This window comes from Mustela putorius, unplaced genomic scaffold, assembly GCF_011764305.1.
Source record: "Mustela putorius furo isolate JIRA1106 unplaced genomic scaffold, ASM1176430v1.1 tig00003858_pilon_pilon_pilon, whole genome shotgun sequence".
Taxonomy (NCBI): Eukaryota; Metazoa; Chordata; class Mammalia; order Carnivora; family Mustelidae; genus Mustela; species Mustela putorius.
This window is the reverse complement of record NW_025422010.1, coordinates 823,082-845,281: the sequence shown is the minus strand read 5'-3', so window position 1 is coordinate 845,281 and position 22,200 is coordinate 823,082. Positions and strand designations below refer to the sequence as shown.

Here is a 22,200-nt window from a genome sequence, read left to right as displayed (position 1 = left end):
CACTTTAAACACCTCAGATAGTTTTTCAGAGTCCAAAGTCTCTCATGGTTCACCTCCCCTGTCTTTATTTTTTAATGCTTTTCTGTCGTTGACACACTGTGGCTCACACAGGTGTAGGGACTTACTGCAGATGAGATCTCGTGTACCACAGGAAAATAAAGTTCGTTATCTATCAAGAGAACATGGACTTCCCATAGGTAGGATGTTGCTGTAAATATCTTCTCTTGGCTGTGAGATTTGAGGCAGGCCATAGGTTCTGTGCCTCGCTGCCCCCATTTTGCTGACAGGGGCAGGAACTGATAAGTTGCAAAAATAAATGACTGCCATATAAGACAATGAGAGGGGCTATAAACTTTAATAACTCTTCAAGGTAATATTTATCACATTTAAGTTATCTTCAGTTTGGGGGAAAATATATAATGAATATCTCAATTTATACGTTAAGTCCAAAAATGTTTACCAAGGAAACTACTGTGTTGCAGGCACTAGGAATGTGAACAAAATTTTCCAGTCCCCTGTCCACTCCTTAAGAGAGGTGAGTGCAGGGACAGGTGAGGGGCAGGGGAAAGGAACTTCCAGGGAGGAGGAGTAGTGTATCTGGAAGGACAGCAGGGGAGGGAGGAAAAGTGTGATCAGAGGGAGAACCAATGTTTGTGGACAGTGACTGCATTTTGTTTCATGAGGGTGGGCTAGGTCTTGGTTTGGTGGGAGGCATGTTGGCCAGGCCTATATTATAGAAATAGGCAATGTCTCCATGAGGAAGACACACACATATCCTTAATAATTTGTAGTTGAGAGTGAAGGATGTCCCTATAGACTAATGACCAAGACAAGTGACCTGAAGTTCTCAGGTCCTGGTTACCTGGTTACTACCACCCATCATGTGGCAGAAGCCCTTATGCCCATGTCATCCTCCCCATCTACAGGTGCCTTTGCCAGGTGATCTCTGCTGCCCCCTGGTGGCCATTCCACCATGGCCGCTAGAGGTGCAGTGGGGTTCCTGGCACAGGTTTAGACTCCTAACCTAAAGCTCAGGTCCTGATTCCTGATCCATGGATTCTTTCCCCAGTGAGGAATGACTCTTCTAAGCATGGCTTCTGACTGCCTCATGTTCTGGCATTAGAGGCCTAGATTCACTATGAAAACAAGAGAAAGCCCATGTGGAGGAGGAGAGCACAGGTTTTACTGAGGCGTTGCTGCCCCTATCTCTGGGGAGTAGGGTGTCATGCAAGTGGTACTGCAGTTAGAACTGGGAGATCATAGGACTCAGGGAATGGCTCATATTGGAGCAACAGTGCATGCAGGTCTGATGTGGGGTTGGGGGAGAGGGTGGCCAGGGACTAATTCCCCAAAGACAGAGACGGGGAGGATCTACCCGGCTGACATTTATCCAGACCCTCACTGGTCTGGCACACATTCCATCCTGGGGATTCAGCATGGACAAGACACAGTCCCTACTGAAGAGGGAACTCTGGAGCTGCTCAGCATGGGGAAAGTCACAAGAAGTGAGATGTGTGTAGGAAGAGCCCAGTGAGTGCTACTGCATAGGGGCAAGAGGGGGAGTTAGAGGATCTGAGAGAACAGGATAAAGCTGAGAGACCTAGGATTCAATCCAGTTCCAGTCCAGTGTGGAGTTTTCACCTCAGGTGAGCATTCTGAGTACAGAGGGCTGTGTCAGATGTGGTCAGAGGTATCTTTCAGGTGATTCGTCAGTTCTCTGGGCAGCTGCTGGGCACAGATAGGGGTCTCTAAAAGGAAATGCTGAAGTGGGAGCAGGTTTGACACAGATTTGGTAAGTCCCTGTGATCTCCCTAGGTCACATGGGGGCTGAGATCGCTTAAGGTAGTACTTATTCTCTCTCCCCTACCCCATACACAACTAAGCCACAGGGACATGAGAGTGCTTCATGTGCTTGTGTTCCTGTCCCCTTGTGTGGAGTCCCACGTGGATGACATGTCATTGCTTTCTCCAGAACCCCACAGACTGGCTAAGCTAAGCAAGAATATGAGGGAGGGGTATATCTGTCAGTGAAGGGAGACAGGGAGAGGAGAGCTGATATCTGGTTCCTGGAGAGGGAGAGAGTAGAGCAGAAGCTGATAGGAGCAAGGCAGCAGCCATCCCCTGCACCAGGTGAGGAAGGCTGCCCAGGCTGATAAAGGAACTGGAACAACCTTAGCCAGAATATTCCAGGTCCTGGAGACCACTCCTTCCTCTCAGTTCTGCTTTCTCCCTGTGGGGGACGTTGCTATACTTGGAGAAGGGGGAACTTGGGTCCAGGGAGGTGCCAGCCCAATCACGGTCATGTGGATGAGAAATTAATAGTGAGAATCCCCGGATTATAACTCTGTAAAGTTACACTTTCATGGCATTTTAACCTGAAAAAAAATTTTTTTTGGTCATAGGTATTCTTTTTTTTTTTTTAAAGATTTTATTTATTTATTTGACAGAGAGAGATCACAAGTAGGCAGAGAGGCAGGCAGAGAGAGAAAGGAGGAAGCAGGCTCCCCGCTGAGCAGACAGCCTGATGCGGGACTCGATCCCAGGACCCTGAGATCATGACCTGAGCCAAAGGCAGCGGCTTAACCCACTGAGCTATCCAGGTGCCCGGTCATAGGTATTCTTAGCAAAAATCATCATTCTGCTTTATCACACCAATAAGTAAGCTGAAGATCCATAATCCAATAGTTCTTGCCATGCTCTTGTGAGGGGAAAATTGTTTTCTGTCATGGTCTTCCTATTATCCCCCAGATATTGCTCTGATTCAACCCAGGGTGGAAATAAGGGGATCTGCTTTTCCTTCGTAATACATTCTTTTTTTTTTTTAACTTTTAATTTTTATTTATTTTTAAAATTTCTTTTCAGTGTACTGGAATTCATTGTTTATGTACCACACTCAGTGTTCCATGCAATATGTGCCCTCCATAATACCCACCACCTGGCTCACCCAACCTCCCATCCCAGACGCCACTAAAACCCTCAGATTGCTTTTCAGAATCCATAGTCTCTCAGGGTTTGTCTCCCCCTCCAATTTCCCCCAACTCCCTTCTCCTCTCCATCTCCCCATGTCCTCCATATTATTTCTTATGCTCCACAAATAAGTGAAACAGTATGATAATTGACTCTCTCTGCTTGACTTATTTCACTCAACATCATCTCTTCCAGTCCCGTCCATGTTGCTACAAAAGTTGGGTATTCATCCTTTCTGATGGAGGCATAATACTCCATAGTGTATATGGACCACATCTTCCTTATCCATTCGTCTGTTGAAGGGAATCTGGGTTCTTTCCACAGTTTGGCTCCTGTGGCCATGGCTGCTATGAACATTGGGATAAAGATGGCCCTTCTTTTCACTACATCTCTATCATAATACATTCTTCATCTGTTCTTTCCTCCTCATGAAATTGCTGTAAAAATCAATTTCCAAACCACAAGTCAAAGACACAGGTCAGTACATGATTATATATATATTATATATATATAATATATATATATTCAATCTTGGAAAATATTACCTTGGACCTAAAGGTGTGGCCCAAATGCAGTTGAGGCCACCCCACGGGTCAGATCTGCCTGGTGCAGGTGACTTGGGGAAATAGGAGGCCAGTAGTGCCAGGAGCAAGTCCCCTGTGGGCCCCACGGTCGTGTCTGCATTTCCACCAGTCTCTACTAAACCTAAAGATGGTAGAGCCTGGAGAAGGAGGGGCCTTGTCTCCTGTTTAGGATGCCTCAGACAGCATTTCTGGATGTGAGGATTCCTCATCTAGTCGTGGGGATTCCTCATCCAGTCACCAGGGGAGGCAGAGCCCATTGGGTCCATCCAGGATTCCAGTACCCAAGGAGAAGAGGAATTCCCCCAGGACTGGGCTGAGACAGGTTTTTCCCCTCTGGAGTGGCATGTGATTATATCTGGGTCAAACATGATGTATAATGGTATCCTAAATCTTCTGTAAAACCTGACTACAGTCCCCTTAATATAGTATGTCTCCCTATATCTGTCATTGTTCAGTGTGATATACAGATTTTGAGAACAGAGAACCTGCTAGAAATACCACTTGTATAGGGGCCTGTCCAGGACCAGGGAGGACACCTGACCGTAAGGTCCGACCTGCAGTTGGTGCTAGTAAAAGTGCAAGCCAGACTAGGTGGGCAGCTTTGTATCCCACTTCAACATTTTTCTGTGTCACTTTGAATTACTTCCAACTTCTTTCACTGCCATGGTAGGTGACACAGCAATGGTCAACCTTCTCCTAGCCCTGGATGTGTCTGATTCTCAGTGTGGCCTTGTCCACGAGTTGGATTCTCAGTGACAGTCAGGGATCCCTAAGGGTTATTTGGTATCTTTACAAATGAATAGCCCTGGGTCCTGGCCTGGCTCTTATTGGTTCCAAGTAGCATATTCACTTGTAAACTTATCTCCAGAACTAGGGCCTGCCCAGAGTCACAGACATGGAGGGACTGTCCAGGGATGCACAGGGCCTATAAGAGAGGAGTAGCTGAGGGAGACCCACTCTCTGTACCTGACAGTCTCTAACTCGTGCTAGCTTAGACCTGGGCACAGAGTGGTGGCTCCACAATGCTGGAGGAACAGCCCACATGTAATTCGAACCTCTCAGAGTCTAAACATGAGCATCACAATGAGATTCCCATGCCTTCCCTTGCTCTTGACCCTCAGACACATACAGGCATCAGTCATCGGGTGATCAAGTCACTAATAACCTAACTCATCACATAATGGAAGCAATGATTATTAGTGATTTCCTGGGAAAATAGGCTGGATCAAGCATGATGTGCTCACTGAAAAGGGAGGGGAGGATAAGGCATGTGAGGTCTGGATGATGGGTCAGGACAGGATCTCCAGGCACACACAGATGTGGAGGGCGTGAAGGAAGTCTGGGAGGGGCTGACCCTGCTCCTGCCTGAACATGGATGCACAGAGTCTGCTGTGTTGGGTCACAAGCAGGTCAGGCCAGGGTCAACCCTCCCCACACCTCTCTGTAGTAATGGGAAGACTTACCAGACATGAACAGCTGTGTGGAGGATCCCCCTTGTCTGGACAGGCTGGACAACAGTAGCTAGAGGCAGGATCTCCAGTGACAGCCCTGCACTGTCCCAGCCTTTAGAGCAGATACAGTGGGTGTATCTCACTACACTACACATGGACCTCAAGGGGGGATACCGTGTACCATCTGGATGACTTCATCTGCTATCCTTCCAGGGTCCCCCAGTGCCATGAGGTGAGAGCAGAAGGAAAACATGAACCTAAAGACATGCTAGGAAAGTGGACACAGCCCAGGGGACAGGAGGGAGTGGTACCAGCCCAAGTGGCTGTGTTCTCAGTTCCTCATCACTGATATCCCCGAGAAAGAGCTCTCTCCCAACTCATGCAGCTTTTGTCCAAGTAGCATTCCTCAGGTGGCCTTGCTCCACGTGGTGCCCATGATGTGACCTTCATTTACATCATGTGGGTTCACACCACACAATGTTGCTTGGAACCCACTCATATGTGGAAACGTGTCCTCCATTTGTGATTTCCATGCATGGGGGAAATTTCTACCTAATTGTCCATTGTAGAGGCCGATCTTTCTTCCTTGTTGGCCCGGCATGAGCGCTAAATTCCTCTACCTGGAGTCATAATGTGGGGGCTCCTTGCCTTGGCTTTAAGCATTTGCCATGGTAACTGGCAGGGAGTGGCTCTCATCATAGTGTCCATTACCCTGTTCTGTCATCTTCCTGAGAGGCCTCACTCCTCTGAAAATGCAGAGCTGACCTTTGGTGAGAGGGAGTGCTGTGAAGCAGTGTTCTTGGTTGCTATGTTAGCATCATCTGAAGAAACAAGAGCAAGTGTCATCTGCTTACAGGGCCTGGGTGGACAGGGCTTCATTCCAAGTGTCATAAGAAAACATGGTTTCTGTTCTCATGGCACCTGATATGTAGCCTTGGTTCATGTGTCTTTGGCCATCATGGCCATGGTTAATGTGACACTGATGACATGGCATTGGTGAATGGGTCCTCTGCCTGCATGGCACCAGATCTGACTGCTTTAGTCCCAGTGGCACCAGCCTTGGTGTCCTTGGCCAATGTGGCCCAATTATGCAGACTTGGTCAAAGATGCACCCACTCCCACAAGTGGCACCAGCTCATGTGGTCTTGATATGGCTTTGGTTTGCATGGTCTTGGTTTGCACCGCATTCCCTTACTTGGTACCTACACACATTTGGGGGACACATCCCAAGTCTCTGAATTCACAAGTAATCAGTCTCAGGACTGCTGTGGAGGCAGAGATGCTCAGAGAGTGCAAGCTCCCAGAGTTGGAGTTCTTTGAGGGGTGACTCCTGACCCCACCCTGTGGCCAGGTGGGGCTGTGCCAGGAGCTGTAGGTAGCAGGAGACATGATTATATCCCGAGTGTCCCTACTGCCATTATAAAGGAGATGGTGACCTTCTGACTCCAGATTTTTAGGGAGGTTGATTTAGGACAGACTGGTCCCAGCCCTGTGAAGAGGGAGCAAAGGGGTAAACTGGGAGAGTAGGGCCCTGACCCCATGGACCCTGAGTGGGAGGGAGTGCAGGGCACCTGTGCTCACACTGTGCCTCCCTGTGGGCTTCTCATCTGTGCTGGAAGCAGCAGCAGAGCAGGGGGAAACACTCGGAGGGGGGTCCTTGGAGGAGCAGTACCACAGGCTCACTGGGGAGCTGTACCACCTGCAGATGCCTGGGCCTCACCCAGTCCTGCTGTAGCTGCATCTGAATTTTGGGGAGCAGCCCCTCCTCAGGGGACTGTGTGCTCACTGAGCTTCACATGGTGGGGTTCTCGGCCACCATGGAAAATCTCACTTCTTCTCCTTGTCTTCCTAGGTCATATGGTGCCACCTGTTTCTTAGGGTTTAACGGTCCTGCTCTGGTCACTGAGATCAATTCAGAATCGTGCCTGCAATAATGTAGAAAAAAATGATTTAAGAATAGACATTTTATGAGCCACATGGGGTTTGCCTTGTGGATGGGATACTCCAGTGGGATACTGACTGCACTACTCTGGTGGTTGAGAGGGCAACGTACTCCCACCCACCATGTCTTCCAGGCAGTGAATCACCCAGATGAGTAGGGGGCACAGGCTAGGGAAGCCTGATGTCTATCACCGGACAATTGGATATCTACAACACAACTGGGGGTAGCAGGTGTATGCATGGACTCAAAAGAACCTCTATTATTCCCTGGGTCTGTAATTACAGTCATAAATTCACCACAATCCAATGCAGCATGCCTGACAATGGACACACATTCCAGAATGAAGGTTTGGTGGTTGTAACTGGTGAGGATCCTGACAAGCTCAGGTGTTTTTTGAGGGAAGAAGAAATGCAGCAGACAGTGAAGCAGTGGTAATTATAGATACCACTCTGACCTCTGGGTAGTGGCAGAAATGAGCAGACTAGAACATGTATTCTCTTCTTATAGGAATATGTTTGGATACATAGTTATCGTATGTTTCTGCTTTGTTCTCCTGTCCCAAACCATTATCATCTATCATCAAATGTATTTACAACAGCTAACTTTATATCTCAATATTGAAGTTATGGGATATCAAATAATCTGGAACAAAATAAAGATCACTAGTAGACAAAAATATATTTTATCACCTTGTAGGGAAAGGGTGGCCCTGTTCATAACCATTCACTTCATAGATTTGTCTTGAAGTGGAAGTGGAGGTGGAAGCAGGGCTCTCAATATTCTCTTTATTTGGAGCCTGATTTGTGCAGACCTTGGTGAAAGTCATGAGGAGGAGTGGTGGTCTGTGGTGGCTTATTACTTGTCTGCACTGACAGGCTGAATTGTATTTCAAAAAATCATTGTCTGTACATATTTCTGGGTAGGGTGAATGTAAAGAGAAATACTTGGGCACCATTTTGGAGGTAGAAGTGATGCAGCACCCATTGTGTGTCTCATTCCCGTGGTTGTGTACCTTTTGGTCACTTTGTAGGATGAGGCCACTGACTCCTCATCCCACATTCACTATCAGGATGGATGGACTCTCCAACTACTTATCAGGCCTCATAGCACCTACTGTGTGTGCATCTATTCTCATTGTACAAAAATAGAAGATACGATATGGTCTGTCTGAGGATTTCATGCTAAGTTGGATTTGGAGGAGAAAGCAAAGCTTTGTGGACATCTGGTAGAGTCCTCAGGTCCCTGAGGACTGTGTTTGGACAACCTGGATTGGGTTCCTTGAATAGATTCTGAGATGCAGAAGTGCATTTGCAGGAAATCTGGAGGGAGACTGGCCAGACTGGGCAGAAAGAGAAAGACTCAGTGAGACATCAGATGAGATATCCTTCCAGTGGTGAGCTCTAAAGCTGGGACCATTCAGGACATGTGAACCTGAGGGAGGATCTTGAGAGTTTGGATTCAGGCCATCATTCTATACAGTCTCTCCAAGGAAGGGCAGAAACCCGGGGAGGCAATTTTCTGAACTAAGTGCATTTCCTCAGTGAGGAGACCCCTTGAGCTGTCAGGGACTCTAGGGAGAGATGGGACATATATGAGCCCAGAAGAGGAGTGACTACATTGAATAATGCGCTGGTCTGCTCCACTCAGAATCCCCAGCCATCATGGTGGCAGGGATTCTGGAGCTCAACTGAGTTGGAAGATTCTGGGCTCCAGTCCTAGGCAGTTGGGTGAAGGAATGGTCTCTGACCACCATAAAGAAATGAGTGGTAATTACAACTGACAGATGGTTCTTTTCATTTGTCTTTATACCCAATCCCTCTTTTCCCAAACATACTCAGGCCCAGACAATCTCAGGAGCCCCAAACCAACCCTGTACATCTTGTACAGATACTACCAAAGTGTGGGTGTCTAGGGAGGTCTGGGGAGTTTGGATTTGGGGACCTGAGTTAGACCTGCTCCCTTCTCTGTGCACAGGCCTCCTGGAGCTGGAGGAGAGTGTAACCCAGATAGGGAAGGGGTTTGTGTCTCACTTCCCCGTCTGTCTATGTCACTGTGAGCATCAGAACTTCTATCCCACACCTGACAGTAATAGTCAGCCTCATCCTCAGCCCGGGACCCACTGATGGTCAGGGTGGCCGTGTTCCCAGATTTGGTGCCTGAAAATCGCTCAGGAATCCCTGAGGGCCGTTTGTTGCTGTTATAGATGATCAGCACAGGAGCCTGGCCCGGCTTCTGCTGGTACCAGTGAACAAATTTATTTCCAATGTTGTTTCCCCCGCAGGTAACCTGGGCTGTCTGTCCCAGAGCCACTGACACAGATGGAGGCTGAGTCAGCACATAGGAGGCCACAGAACCTGCAAGAAAGAAAAGGAGCATTAGATTTTCAGCTCTGGGTCTCACCCCAGAACACCATCACCTGCCTGGCCTAAGCTCTAGAGATTCTCACTGCCCTGTTTCCACTCTCCCAGCATCTCAGGTCCTAAAGCCCATGGATCTGGCTGGTGGATGGATTCTTTGCCCAAAGGAGAGCATCCTCAATTTTCTCTGGACAAGTCAGAACTAGTGAGCACTTGGGGGGATGACACCCCTGCTATCTTTCATCCTGCAGTATGGTCATTAACATTCTTCCCTGGACAAGCACCTCCCTGCAGAGCTCAGAGTCAGGGCCTTTATTGCCCCAGATTCCTGGGGCTGCAGAGGGTCTGAGCCTATGTGTAGCACCTGTGCAATGAGCAAGGAGGCCAAGAAGGAGAGGAGTCCAGGCCATGGTGGAGATGCCCTGATTCTACTCTCCAAGTCCTATGGCCGGGCTGGATTCATCCCAGGCCTCTCTTATCCTCTAGCCGGAGAGACAGGATGTTCATGCAAATCAACTGGGGCTCAGGGGCTGCTGCTGAGGAACCATCTGGTTTCAGAGAGGGGCTCATCCCCAAGGGACACAGAGAGAGGACAGAAAGCCCTGCAGATCCACCGTCATCCCAGGGGATCCTGTTTTATACCCTGGTCCATAGTCTGGGGTGCCCAACTCCAGACTTATCCATGTCCTGACTTCAATCCTGGGCTGGTATGTCCTGGTTGAGTGCTGAAGTAGAATTTCCATTCTCTGAGCCCACAATAGTTTGTTTCCTTTGCAGGCACTAGGAGGCTTAAGTCAGTGAAGTCCCTAAGCTGTGTGTCTGTTGGGGAACACCAGAACCCAAACAAAAGTCCTCCCTTGCCAAGAACACATGGAGTTTTAAGGAGTCATTGAAGGGCTACTGGAGGTGTGTGTCCTGAATGTGGGCCATAGATGCTCTGCCTCAGTATCTCTAGGGTGCACTGAGTGCTGGGGCTGACTCAGCCTTAATAGAGATTGACAGTGACTGAGTGTAGCAGGAATGTGCTTGGTGGGGACACGTGAAGTTTTGGACCAGTGCTAGAGACAGAGACAAATTCATCAGGATACAGCTCTGAGAGCCCCCGAGTCAGAATTTCACATCAGTCGAAGCTGATAGTGTAGAAAACATGGACGTATTCTTTTCTCTCAGGTCCTGGTGAACAACCCTCCCTGTTAAAACTCCTAATGCCCAGACTCTTCCCAGGGCCAGGTGGCTTGGCCAGTTGGTCTCTGCTGCCCCCTGGTGGCTCCTCTCCTGGATGTGCAGAGAGGTCTTTTTGTCCAGGCAGAGATTCAGAACCTACTGTTCACATCCTGATTCCCTTATCTGTGGACTGCAGGCCCCAGAGAGGCATATTCTTCTCTACGTGGCCCTTGACACATTCAAGGCCATATTGCAGGAGATCCGAGTATCCATGAAAATAGGAACAGGCCCATGTGAGGAGGAGAATGCAGGACCCATCCAAGGTATCACTGCTCCTACCACTGGGTTGGTGGGTTGTCATGGATGTGGTTCTGTGCTGGGAACTGGGGGACACAGGACTCAGGCACTAGTTATTAGCGACCCTGCTGGCTGGTGCACCAAAATAGGGCATTGGTGACTACAGCTCGAACGACAGAGACAGGAGAACAACCACATGGCAAATAATTTATTTGACCAACTTTGGTTTGGCAGACTTTCCATCCTGGGAAATCTTTATGAAGAAGACAGTTTCTCTCTCAGAGTTTCCATGTTGTGGGTGGAATGGCATAATGGACACACTTGTTTTGGTGAGACAGTAGACAGGCTCTACCACCTTTTACCTCGGTCTTGTCTTCTATATTCATTTGAAAGCCAAACCATTGTTATTCCCATGTCCTTCTTGGCCAGTACTGACCTTGTGAATAAGCACTGGTCGATAGCTATGTCATTCATCTTTTGATCTTTCTGGGGACATTTGATCTCATGAAGTAAGGAAACACACCAGATATATGGAGTGCCTTTCCTCCTGAACATGGGTGTGAGAGCTGGAGCTGCAGTAGTCATGTGAGCTCTGTTGTCAGCGAGAATGAAAATCAAAGCTGCATTGCTGAGATGTTGAGACGAAGAGTGAGTAGAATTGGAGCTTGGAATTGGAGAACGTCCCAGAAACTAGGCTTCTGATTCCAGACTTTGTTAAGAGGGAATTTGTCTGTTCCTGCCTTTGATTATCATCTGTATGTTTCGCATTAATGTTTTGTGACCAGTAGGGAAATTATGACAAATCAATGAACTAACCAAATAATGTTAGGAATAAACATTCAATAATAGGCAATATGCAGAAATTAGGTTGAATATAAGGAAAAAATGACACTGTGAGCAGAGAGTTTGGAAGAAATCGCTCTGGGGAGGTAACACTAGAGCTGCTGTCAGGGTGAGAAGAAGGAACGGGCACAAGACATGTGTCTGGGGACAGCAGGGGCAGTCTCTATGGGAAAGACTCCTGTTTGTCTGACTGAAGGAACAGTGAGAACCTAAATTGTCCAAGATTTAAATCTTGTCAGTTTCAAGGTAATATTTTTTTAGAAGTGAAAAATTGGGGGGCTGGACTGATGTGTTGTCAGAATTCATTTTGCTGTTTGTTTTTGGTTTTGGTGAATCACAGGAATGGCTCCTGTGTGAATAGGAGTAAACTGAAGTGGAAGCAGTAGCCTTTTTTTTTTAATTAATTTTTTATAAACATATATTTTTATCCCCAGGGGTACAGGTCTGTGAATCACCAGGTTTACACACTTCACAGCACTCACCAAAGCACATACCCTCCCCAATGTCCATAATCCCACCCCCTTCTCCCAAACCCCCTCCCCCCAGCAACCCTCAGTTTGTTTTGTGAGATTAAGAGTCACTTATGATTTATCTCCCTCCCAATCCCATCTTGTTTCATTGATTCTTCTCCTACCCACTTAAGCCCCCATGTTGCATCACCACTTCCTCATATCAGGGAGATCATATGATAGTTGTCTTTCTCCGCTTGACTTATTTCGCTAAGCATGATATGCTCTAGTTCCATCCATGTTGTCGAAAATGGCAAGATTTCATTTCTTTTGATGGCTGCATAGTATTCCATTGTGTATATATACCACCTCTTCTTGATCCATTCATCTGTTGATGGACATCTAGGTTCTTTCCATAGTTTGGCTATTGTGGACATTGCTGCTATAAACATTCGGGTGCACGTGCCCCTTTGGGTCACTACGTTTGTATCTTTAGGGTAAATACCCAATAGTGCAATTGCTGGGTCATAGGGCAGTTCTATTTTCAACATTTTGAGGAACCTCCCTGCTGTTTTCCAGAGTGGCTGCACCAGCTTGCATTCCCACCAACATTGTAGGAGCGTTCCCCTTTCTCCGCATCCTCGCCAGCATCTGTCATTTCCTGACTTACTAATTTTAGCCATTCTGACTGGTGTGAGGTGATATCTCATTGTGGTTTTGATTTGTATTTCCCTGATGCCGAGTGATATGGAGCACTTTTTCATGTGTCTGTTGGCCATCTGGATGTCTTCTTTGCAGAAATGTCTGTTCATGTCCTCTGCCCATTTCTTGATTGGATTATTTGATCTTTGGGTGTTGAGTTTGCTAAGTTCTTTATAGATACTGGACACTAGTCCTTTATCTGATATGTCGTTTGCAAATATCTTCTCCCATTCTGTCAGTTGTCTTTGATTTTCCTCACTGTTTCCTTTGTTGTGCAAAAGCTTTTGATCTTGATGAAATCCCAATAGTTCATTTCTGCCCTTGCTTCCCTTGCCTTTTGCGTTGTTCCTAGGAAGATGTTGCTGCGGCTGAGGTCGAAGAGGTTGCTGCCTGTGTTCTCCTCAAGGATTTTGATGGATTCCTTTCTCACATTGAGGTCCTTCATCCATTTTGAGTCTATTTTTGTGTGTGGTGTAAGGAAATGGTCCAATTTCATTTTTCTGCATGTGGCTGTCCAATTTTCCCAGCACTATTTATTGAAGAGGCTGTCTTTTTTCCATTGGACATTCTTTCCTGCTTTGTCGAAGATGAGTTGACCATAGAGTTGAGGGTCTATTTCTGGGCTCTCTATTCTGTTCCATTGATCTATGTGTCTGTTTTTGTGCCAGTACCATGCTGTCTTGATGATGACAGCTTTGTAATAGAGCTTGAAGTCCGGAATTGTGATGCCACCAACGTTGGCTTTCTTTTTCAATATCCCTTTGGCTATTCAGGGTCTTTTCTGGTTCCATATAAATTTTAGAATTATTTGTTCCATTTCTTTGAAAAAGATGGATGGTACTTTGATAGGAATTGCATTAAATGTGTAGATTGCTTTAGGTAGCATAGACATTTTCACAATATTTATTCTTCCAATCCAGGAGCATGGAACATTTTTCCATTTCTTTGTGTCTTCCTCAATTTCTTTCATGAGTACTTTATAGTTTTCTGAGTATAGATTCTGTGTCTCTTTAGTTAGGTTTATTCCTAGGTATCTTATACTTTTGGGTGCAATTGTAAATGGGATTGACTCCTTAATTTCTCTTTCTTCTGTCTTGCTGTTGGTGTAGAGAAATGCAACTGATTTCTGTGCATTGATTTTATATCCTGACACTTTACTGAATTCCTGTACAAGTTCTAGCAGTTTTGGAGTGGTGTCTTTTGGGTTTTCCACATATAGTATCATATCATCTGCGAAGAGTGATTATTTTACTTCTTCTTTGACGATTTGGATGCCTTTAATTTCCTTTTGTTGTCTGATTGCTGAGGCTAGGACCTCTAGTACGATGTTGAATAGCAGTGGTGATAATGGACATCCCTGCCGTGTTCCTGACCTTAGCGGAAAAGCTTTCAGTTTTTCTCCATTGAGAATTATATCTGCGGGGGGTTTTTCATAGATGGCTTTGATGATATTGAGGTATGTGCCCTCTATCCCTACACTTTGAAGAGTTTTGATAAGGAAGGGATGCTGTACTTTGTCAAATGCTTTTTCAGCATATACTGAGAGTATCATATGGTTCTTGTTCTTTCTTTGATTGATGTGTTGTATCACATTGACTGATTTGTGGATGTTGAACCAACCTTGCAGCCCTGGAATAAATCCCACTTGGTCGTGGTGAATAATCTTTTTAATGTACTGTTGAATCCTATTGGCTAGTATTTTGTTGAGTATTTTCGCATCTGTGTTCATCAAGGATATTGGTCTATAGCTCTCTTTTTTGGTGGGATCCTTGTCTGGTTTTGGGATCAAGGTGATGCTGGCCTCATAAAATGAGTTTGGAAGTTTTCCTTCCATTTCTATTTTTTGGAACCGTTTCAGGAGAATAGGAATTAGTTCTTCTTTAAATGTTTGGTAGAATTACCCCAGGAAGCCGTCTGATCCTGGGCTTTTGTTTGCTTGGAGATTTTTAATGACTGTTTCAATCTCCTTACTGGTTATGGGTCTGTTCAGGCTTTCTATTTCTTCCTGATTCAGTTGTGGTAGTTTATATGTTTCTAGGAATGCATCCATTTCTTCCAGATTGTCAAATTTATTGCCATAGAGTTGCTCATAGTATGTTCTTATAATAGTTTCTATTTCTTTTGTGTTAGTTGTGATATCTCCTCTTTCATTCATGATTTTATTTATTTGGGTCCTTTCTCTTTTCTTTTTGATAAGCCTGGCCAGGGGTTTATCAATTTTATTAATTCTTTCAAAGAACCAGCTCCTAGTTTCGTTGATTTGTTCTATTGATTTTTTGGTTTCTATTTCATTGATTTCTGCTCTGATCTTTATGATTTCTCTTCTCCTGCTGGGCTTAGGGTTTCTTTCTTGTTCTTTCTCCAGCTCCTTTAGGTGTAGGGTTAGGTTGTGTACCTGAGACCTTTCTTGTTTCTTGAGAAAGGCTTGTACCGCTATATATTTTCCTCTCAGGACTGCCTTTGTTGTGTCCCACAGATTTTGAACCGTTGTATTTTCATTATCATTTGTTTCCATGATTTTTTTCAATTCTTCTTTAATTTCCCGGTTGACCCATTCATTCTTTAGAAGGATACTGTTTAGTCTCCATGTATATGGGTTCTTTCCAGACTTCCTTTTGTGGTTGAGTTCTAGCTTTAGAGCATTGTGGTCTGAAAATATGCAGGGAATGATCCCAATCTTTTGATACCGGTTGAGTCCTGATTTAGGACCGAGGATATGATCTATTCTGGAGAATGGTCCATGTGCACTAGAGAAGAATGTATATTCTGTTGCTTTGGGATGAAATATTCTGAATATATCTGTGATGTCCATCTGGTCCAGTGTGTCGTTTAAGGCCTTTATTTCCTTGCTGATCTTTTGCTTGGATGATCTGTCCATTTCAGTGATGGGAGTGTTAAAGTCCCCTACTATTATTGTAGTATTGTTGATGTGTTTCTTTGATTTTGTTATTAATTGGTTTATATACTTGGCTGCTCCCACGTTGGGGGCATAGATAGTTAAAATTGTTAAATCTTCTTGTTGGACAGACCCTTTGAGCATGATATAGTGTCCTTCCTCATCTCTCATTATAGTCTTTGGCTTAAAATCTAATTGATGTGATATAAGGATTGCCACTCCTGCTTTCTTCTGATGTCCATTAGCATGGTAAATTCTTTTCCACCCCCTCACTTTAAATCTGGAGGTGTCTTCGGGCTTAAAATGAGTTTCTTGGAGGCAACATATAAATGGGTTTTGTTTTTTTATCCATTCTGATACCCTGTGTCTTTTGACAGGGGCATTTATCCCATTAATATTCAGGGTAACTATTGAGAGATATGAATTTAGTGCCATTGTATTGCCTGTAAGGTGACTGTTACTGTATATGGTCTCTGTTCCTTTCTGATCTACCACTTGTAGGCTCTGTCTTTGCTTAGAGGACCCCTTTCAATATTTCCTGTAGAGCTGGTTTGGTGTTTGCAAATTCTTTCAGTTTTTGTTTGTCCTGGAAGCTTTTAATCTCTCCTTCAATTTTCAATGTTAGCCTAGCTGGATATAGTATTCTTGGCTGCATGTTTTTCTTGTTTAGTGCTCTGAAAATATGCCAGCTCTTTCTGGCCTTCCTGGTCTCTGTGGATAAGTCAGCTGCCAATCTAATATTTTTACCATTGTATGTTACAGACTTCTTTTCCCAGGCTGCTTTCAGGATTTTCTCTTTATCACTGAGACTTGTAAATTTTACTATTAGGTGACGGGGTGTGGGCCTATTCTTATTGATTTTGAGGGGCATTCTCTGAACCTCCTGAATTTTGATGCTCGTTCCCTTTGCCATATTGGGGAAATTCTCCCCATTAATTCTCTCCAGTATACCTTCTGCTCCCCTCTCTCTTTCTTCTTCTTCTGGAATCCCAATTATTCTAATGCTGTTTCGTCTTATGGTGTCACCTATCTCTCGAATTCTCCTCTCATTTCCAGTAGCGGTTTGTCCCTCTTTTGCTCAGCTTCTTTATTCTCTGTCATTTGGTCTTCTATATCACTAATTCTTTCTTCTGCCTCATTTATCCTAGCAGTGAGAGCCTCCATTCTTGATTGCACCTCATTAATAGCTTTTTTGATTTCAACTTGGTTAGATTTTAGTTCTTTTATTTCTCCAGAAAGGGCTTTTATATCTCTCGAGAGGGTTTCTCTAATATCTTCCATGCCTTTTTCGAGCCCGGCTAGAACCTTGAGAATTGTCATTCTGAAGTCTAGATCTGACATATTACCAATGTCTGTATTGATTAGGTCCCTAGCCTTCGGTACTGCCTCTTGTTCCTTTTTTTGTGTTGAATTTTTCCGTCTTGTCATTTTGTCCAGATAAGAGTATATGAAGGGGCAAGTAAAATACTAAAAGTGTGGCAACAACCCCTGGAAAATATGCTTTAACCAAATTAGAAGAGATCCCAAATCGTGAGGGGGTAGAAAGGGGATAAAAAGAGGTTCAAAAAGGAAGAAAAAAGAAAAAAAAGAAAAGAAAAGAAAAGAATTTAAAAAAAAAGAAAACACCTAAGAAAAATGTAAAAAAGAAAAAATATATATATTAGATAAACTAGTAAAAAATCGTTAAAAAAGAAAAAGGTAACAGTTAAAAAAAAAATTTTACCGGACGGCGAGAAAAAAAAATAAAAAAATTAAAAAGAAAAAAATTAAATTAACTGCAAGACTAAAAAAAATCACAGGGAAAAAGCCATGAGTTCCGTGCTTGGCTTTCTCCTCCTCTGGAATTCTGCTGCTCTTCTTGGTATTGAAACCGCACTCCTTGGTAGGTGAACTTGGTCTCGGCTGGATTTCTTGTTGATCTTCTGGGGGAGGGGCCTGGTGTAGTGATTCTCAAGTGTCTTTGCTCCAGGCAGAATTACACCGCCCTTACCCGGGGCCGGGGTGAGTAATCCGCTCGGGTTTGCTTTCAGGAGCTTTTGTTCCCTGAGCTCTTTCCGTAGAGTTCCGGAGGACAGGAATACAAATGGCGGCCTCCTGGTCTCAGTCCCAGAGGAGCCGAGAGCCCAGGGCCCCACTCCTCAGTGCGCCCTCAGAGAACAGCGCCCAGTTACTCCCGTCTGCCTGACCTCGGCCGCGCTCCGAGCTCACCGAGCCTACGACCGGTTCAAGGTCACCCCAAGCTGTGAGCTTACTGTCGGCTCTGTCTCTGTAGCCGGCTTTCCAGTTCCAATACCCACAAGCTCTGCGACACTCAGACACCCCCGATCCTTCTGTGACCCTGCGGGACCTGAGGCCACGCTGACCGTGCGTGGGCTTCGCCTCAGTTTAGCCTCTGGAGCGATGTCCCTCAGCGGAACAGACTTTTAAAAGTCCTGATTTTGTGCGCGGTTGCTCCGCCGCTTGCCGGGAGCCGGCCCCTCCCCCCTATCTTCCTGTCGCTTTGGATTCACTTTTCCGCAGGTCCTACCTTTCAGAAAGTGGTTGTTTTTCTATTTCCAGAATTGCTGTTCTTCTTCTCTTCGATCTGCCGATGGATTTTCAGGTGTTTGCAATCTTTAGATAAGCTATCTAGCTGATCTCCGGCTAGCTGAAGCAGTCTCAGCCTGCTACTTCTCCGCCATCTTGACTCCTCCCCCCCCCCTTTTTTTTTTTTTTTTTGATGGAGAGAGAGGAATCACAAGTAGGTAGAGAGGCAGGCAGAGAGAGAGAGGAGGAAGCTGGCTTCCCGCGGAGCAGAGAGCCCAATGGGGAGCTTGATCCCAGGACCCTGGGATCATGACCTGAGCTGAAGGCAGAGGCTTTAACCCACTGAGCCACCCAGGTGCCCCGAAGCAGTAGCCTTTTTGTAGCTGATGGTCACTTTCATCATTTGCTGGGTGGTCAGTCAGTCTTATATAATGTATTCTAGTAATTTTTTTTTGTATGTTTAAACCCCTTGTATTGTTGCAATAAATTCCTTTTGTTCATGGTGTCTAATTCATTCTATATTTTGCTGGAATAAGTTTGGTAGTGTTTTGTGAGGATTTCTGTGCTTGTATTTATAAGAGAGAGTGGTCTATAGTTTTCTAGTGATGCATGGTTTTGGTATCAGTGTAACAATGGCTACATGAAATGAATTGAGAAGTCTACCACATTAATTTATTTTTTGGAACAGCTGGTGAAAAATTCCTATTACAGTTGAGTTTTGAACAAAACAGGTGTTAGGGGTGCTGACACAGGTGCAGTCTAAAATCTGCATTTAATATTTGACTCCCACAAACCTTAACTACTAATAGTCTACTCTTGACCACAAACCTTACTGACAACATACATAGTGGATTAACACATATTTATATGTTACATGTGTTGTATATTGTATTCTTGTAAAAAAGTGAGTCCAAATAGAAAGTGTTGTGAAGAGGAAAATTAGAAAATTGGGATCACTGGTGCTGGTGTGTGGGGCCCTTGCAGCCTCTACCCTACCAGCACTATGTGAGCATCCAGTGAGGATGGGCTCTGTGCTGACCCAGTGCACCCATCCTCAGCCAAGAACATTGAGGGGCATATGGTTAATGCACTAGAACCTGTGCATGGTCACCAACCTGCCCTAACAATGTGGCAAATAGACGTGAACTGCACTCAGTTCCTCAACCTGCAAGCTGCCTCTGCTGAGTGGAGAATGGAGCCTGGCCTTCCCTTGTGACAATTGGAGAGGCAGCAGACAGGGAGTAATGTTCAGATTGAAGAGATCTTCACTGTCTCTCAGGTCAAATCCATCAGCACAGCAAGAACTGAGTGAATAGGGAGGACATCCACCCTCTGTGGAAGGGAAAGGAAGCCTGGCCCAAGGGGGAGCGGACTGGGAAATGCCATCAAATGGACCTTCACCAAGTTCCATATTGACCAGAAGGCTGTGTGGTGACATGGTGTGTCCCATGGAAGGGTCCCTATCTCTCCCTGTCTACACGTAAGCCTTTCCTTACTCAGTAGGAATGTCATACCCATCACTGTTAGCTACATGATCAATTCCAACATATGCAGTGATTATACTGGCTGTTTATACTGATTTATCTTTTCTTTTTTCCTTTTTTTAAAGATTTTATTTATTTGATAGAGAGAGACATCAAAAGATAGAATACAAGCAGGTGGAGTGGGAGAGGGAGAAGCAGGCTTCCTGCTGAGCAGGGAGAAGATGCAGGTTTGATCCCTGTATTTATCTTTTCTGACTCTTACAATCATTTTGTAGATTCAGATTCTTTCTGAAATCACTTCCTCCTGTCAGAGGGAAGTTCAGCAGTATTTCCTGTGATATGGGTCTGCTGATGATCAGTTCTGTCAGTTTGGTAGAGCTGAAGAAACTTTTCTTAGCCTTCATTATGGAAGGATATTTCCCATGGATAAAGAAATATATATTTTTGTTTGTTTGTTTAGTATTTAGAAGATGTTAAGCCACTGTCCTCTATATGCATTTCTGCTCATGAGAAATTTGTTGGTCTCCTTCACTGTTCCTCTGAATCTAGTGTCTTCCTCTCTGGGTGTTGTTTTTATCTCTATGGGTATGATTGGGATGCTTTAATTTTCTTCTCTGTCTCCTCTTAGCTTTTCAGTCCTTCAGACGAAATTTAGATGAAAGTCTGTAACCTTTTCCTGACTTCCATCCACAGCCTTCTGTCCTTCCTGCCCCTTCCAGACCTGACACCCCAGGACTGCCTGAGCTGATTCTTAACCTGAGTGACTCTATCCCACCATCTCTGTCTCTTTGCATCACAGAGAAATACACACATACACGCACATGACATTCATGTTCTATTAGATCTGTACCCTCTGGATATTCCTAAGTCATGCACCTTAATAGCTATAGCTCTTTGTTGTTAAAATGATGTTGTTTTAATGGTTTTTTTCTTGTGGTTTGCAGTCAGTCCTCACCTCCTGCCTCATCAGAGTTCCTCCCAGTGACCTGACTTCACTCACTTGCAGGATAAAGAAATCACAACATGGTCCCATCTCCCTCATCATTTCTGCTTTCATTGTCATGTTTTACTTGTTCTTCACTATAAATCAAACATGTTGCTATGGTTTTTGCTTTAAGCACATGGCTGTATTTCTAGGCATTAACCACTAAAACTTGTTTTAGGTTTATCCATGCAGTTATGATTTCCCAAGCTTATATAGTTTGTGATAACTAACTTTCCCCTCTGTCACCCTTTCCTTCTGTGCAAGGGGCATCCATCACTGTTGCTCATGCTGAGGGTCTGTGGGTGATCAGTTCTGAGAAGTCTGTTGTCTGAGAAAGGTTGATTTCATCTTCACTTTGCAATAACATTTTTGTCAGTAAAGACCAAAGATGACAGATATTTCCCATTAGAATTTGCAGACATAGCTTTTTTCTACAGTTTTACAGTTTACATAGTTCATGATGAGAAATGTGCTTCCTCCATGATGCTGGTTCTCTGTAGGAAACAAGACTCTATTCACTGGTTGTGAGAGTTACTGCATTGTTGTTTTGTTATAATTTCATATGATGTGTCCTGTGCTGTCTCTCATGTTCCCTGTGCCTGAGCTTCATTGAGATTCTTGGGTATATTGGTTCCTGGGTTTCTCCAAATTTGAAGCCTTTCTGTAGATTGTTTCTTCTATTTTTTTGGCTCACTCTCAATTTCATACCTTCCCTCCCTGAAGCTCCGACACTTGCACACTGTCCGGGTGGCATAAGGTATCCGCCAGGCATTTAGCCTTCATTAACTTAATCAGGCATTTCACTGTTTCATTTTGAACACTTTAAATCGCTTTTTCATCAAATTCCCTGATCTCTTCTTTTGCAGCATCATACCTGCTGTTAGTCTATCCCCTGTATTTTTAAATGTCATACATACTCATTTAGGGAAAGGTTCTTTTAAAAATGTCTTCCTTTTCTGCTTCTCAGATGTGTAGTCATTCCTCCACACACAGTCCTTGGGAAGCTAATAATTCTAGTAGCTCTTATAGTTCTAATGATTAATTACAAGTTCCATGCTGATCTGCCCTGTGCAGTCTGCCTGGAGGACTCGGCGGAAGGGGGCAAACTAGGGACCTCAGACCCGGGACCTGGGCCAGACGTGCTCACTGCTCTGGGCATTGGTCTCCTGGGGCTGAGAGGAGAGGGTGACACAGGTGGGGAAGGGGTTTGTGTCTCACTTCCCCGTGTGCTTGTGTCACTGTGAGCATTAACACTGGTGTCAAAGGACTGACAGTAATAGTCAGCCTCGTCCTCAGCCTGTGCGCTGCTGATGGTCAGGGTGGCCGTGCTCCCCGACTTGGAGCCAGAGAATCGCTCTGGGATCCCTGAGGGCCTCTCCTTATCACCATAAATGATTGTCAAAGGGGCTTGGCCTGGCTTCTGCTGGTACCAGTGTACATAAAAATACTCTAATTCCCCTCCAGTGCAGGTGACTGTAGCCGTCTGACCCAGGGCAACTGACACTGAGGGAGGCTGAGTCAGTTCACTGGAGGTCACAGAGCCTGAAAAGACA

At 45.0% G+C, this 22,200-nt stretch overlaps 3 protein-coding genes across 13 annotated transcripts in view; all 3 read right to left on the bottom strand.

The window, feature by feature from the left end:
- Nucleotides 1-22,200, bottom strand: part of LOC101682709 (immunoglobulin lambda-1 light chain-like) — a 1,123,284-nt gene that overhangs the window by 579,964 nt on the left and 521,120 nt on the right. For 2 of the 11 annotated variants that reach the window (XM_045065722.1, XM_045065734.1), the window contains exons 1-2: nucleotides 9,666-9,775; nucleotides 9,001-9,298 (exon numbers count right to left, since the gene is read on the bottom strand). The exons of 7 other annotated variants lie outside the window; for them this stretch is intronic. In XM_045065722.1, coding sequence (XP_044921657.1) covers nucleotides 9,001-9,298; nucleotides 9,666-9,711 — 344 coding nt within the window. In that variant the 5' untranslated portion in view covers nucleotides 9,712-9,775. Of the gene's footprint in view, nucleotides 1-9,000; nucleotides 9,299-9,665; nucleotides 9,776-21,891; nucleotides 22,190-22,200 lie in introns of those variants that run through there. 2 more of the 11 variants (XM_045065733.1, XM_045065728.1) reach the window with 2 other exon arrangements.
- LOC101676037 (immunoglobulin lambda variable 4-3) overlaps nucleotides 1-22,200 on the bottom strand; it is a 780,698-nt gene that overhangs the window by 561,514 nt on the left and 196,984 nt on the right. The gene's annotated exons all lie outside the window — the stretch shown is intronic.
- Nucleotides 1-22,200, bottom strand: part of LOC101680986 (immunoglobulin lambda-1 light chain-like) — a 586,873-nt gene that overhangs the window by 556,178 nt on the left and 8,495 nt on the right. The gene's annotated exons all lie outside the window — the stretch shown is intronic.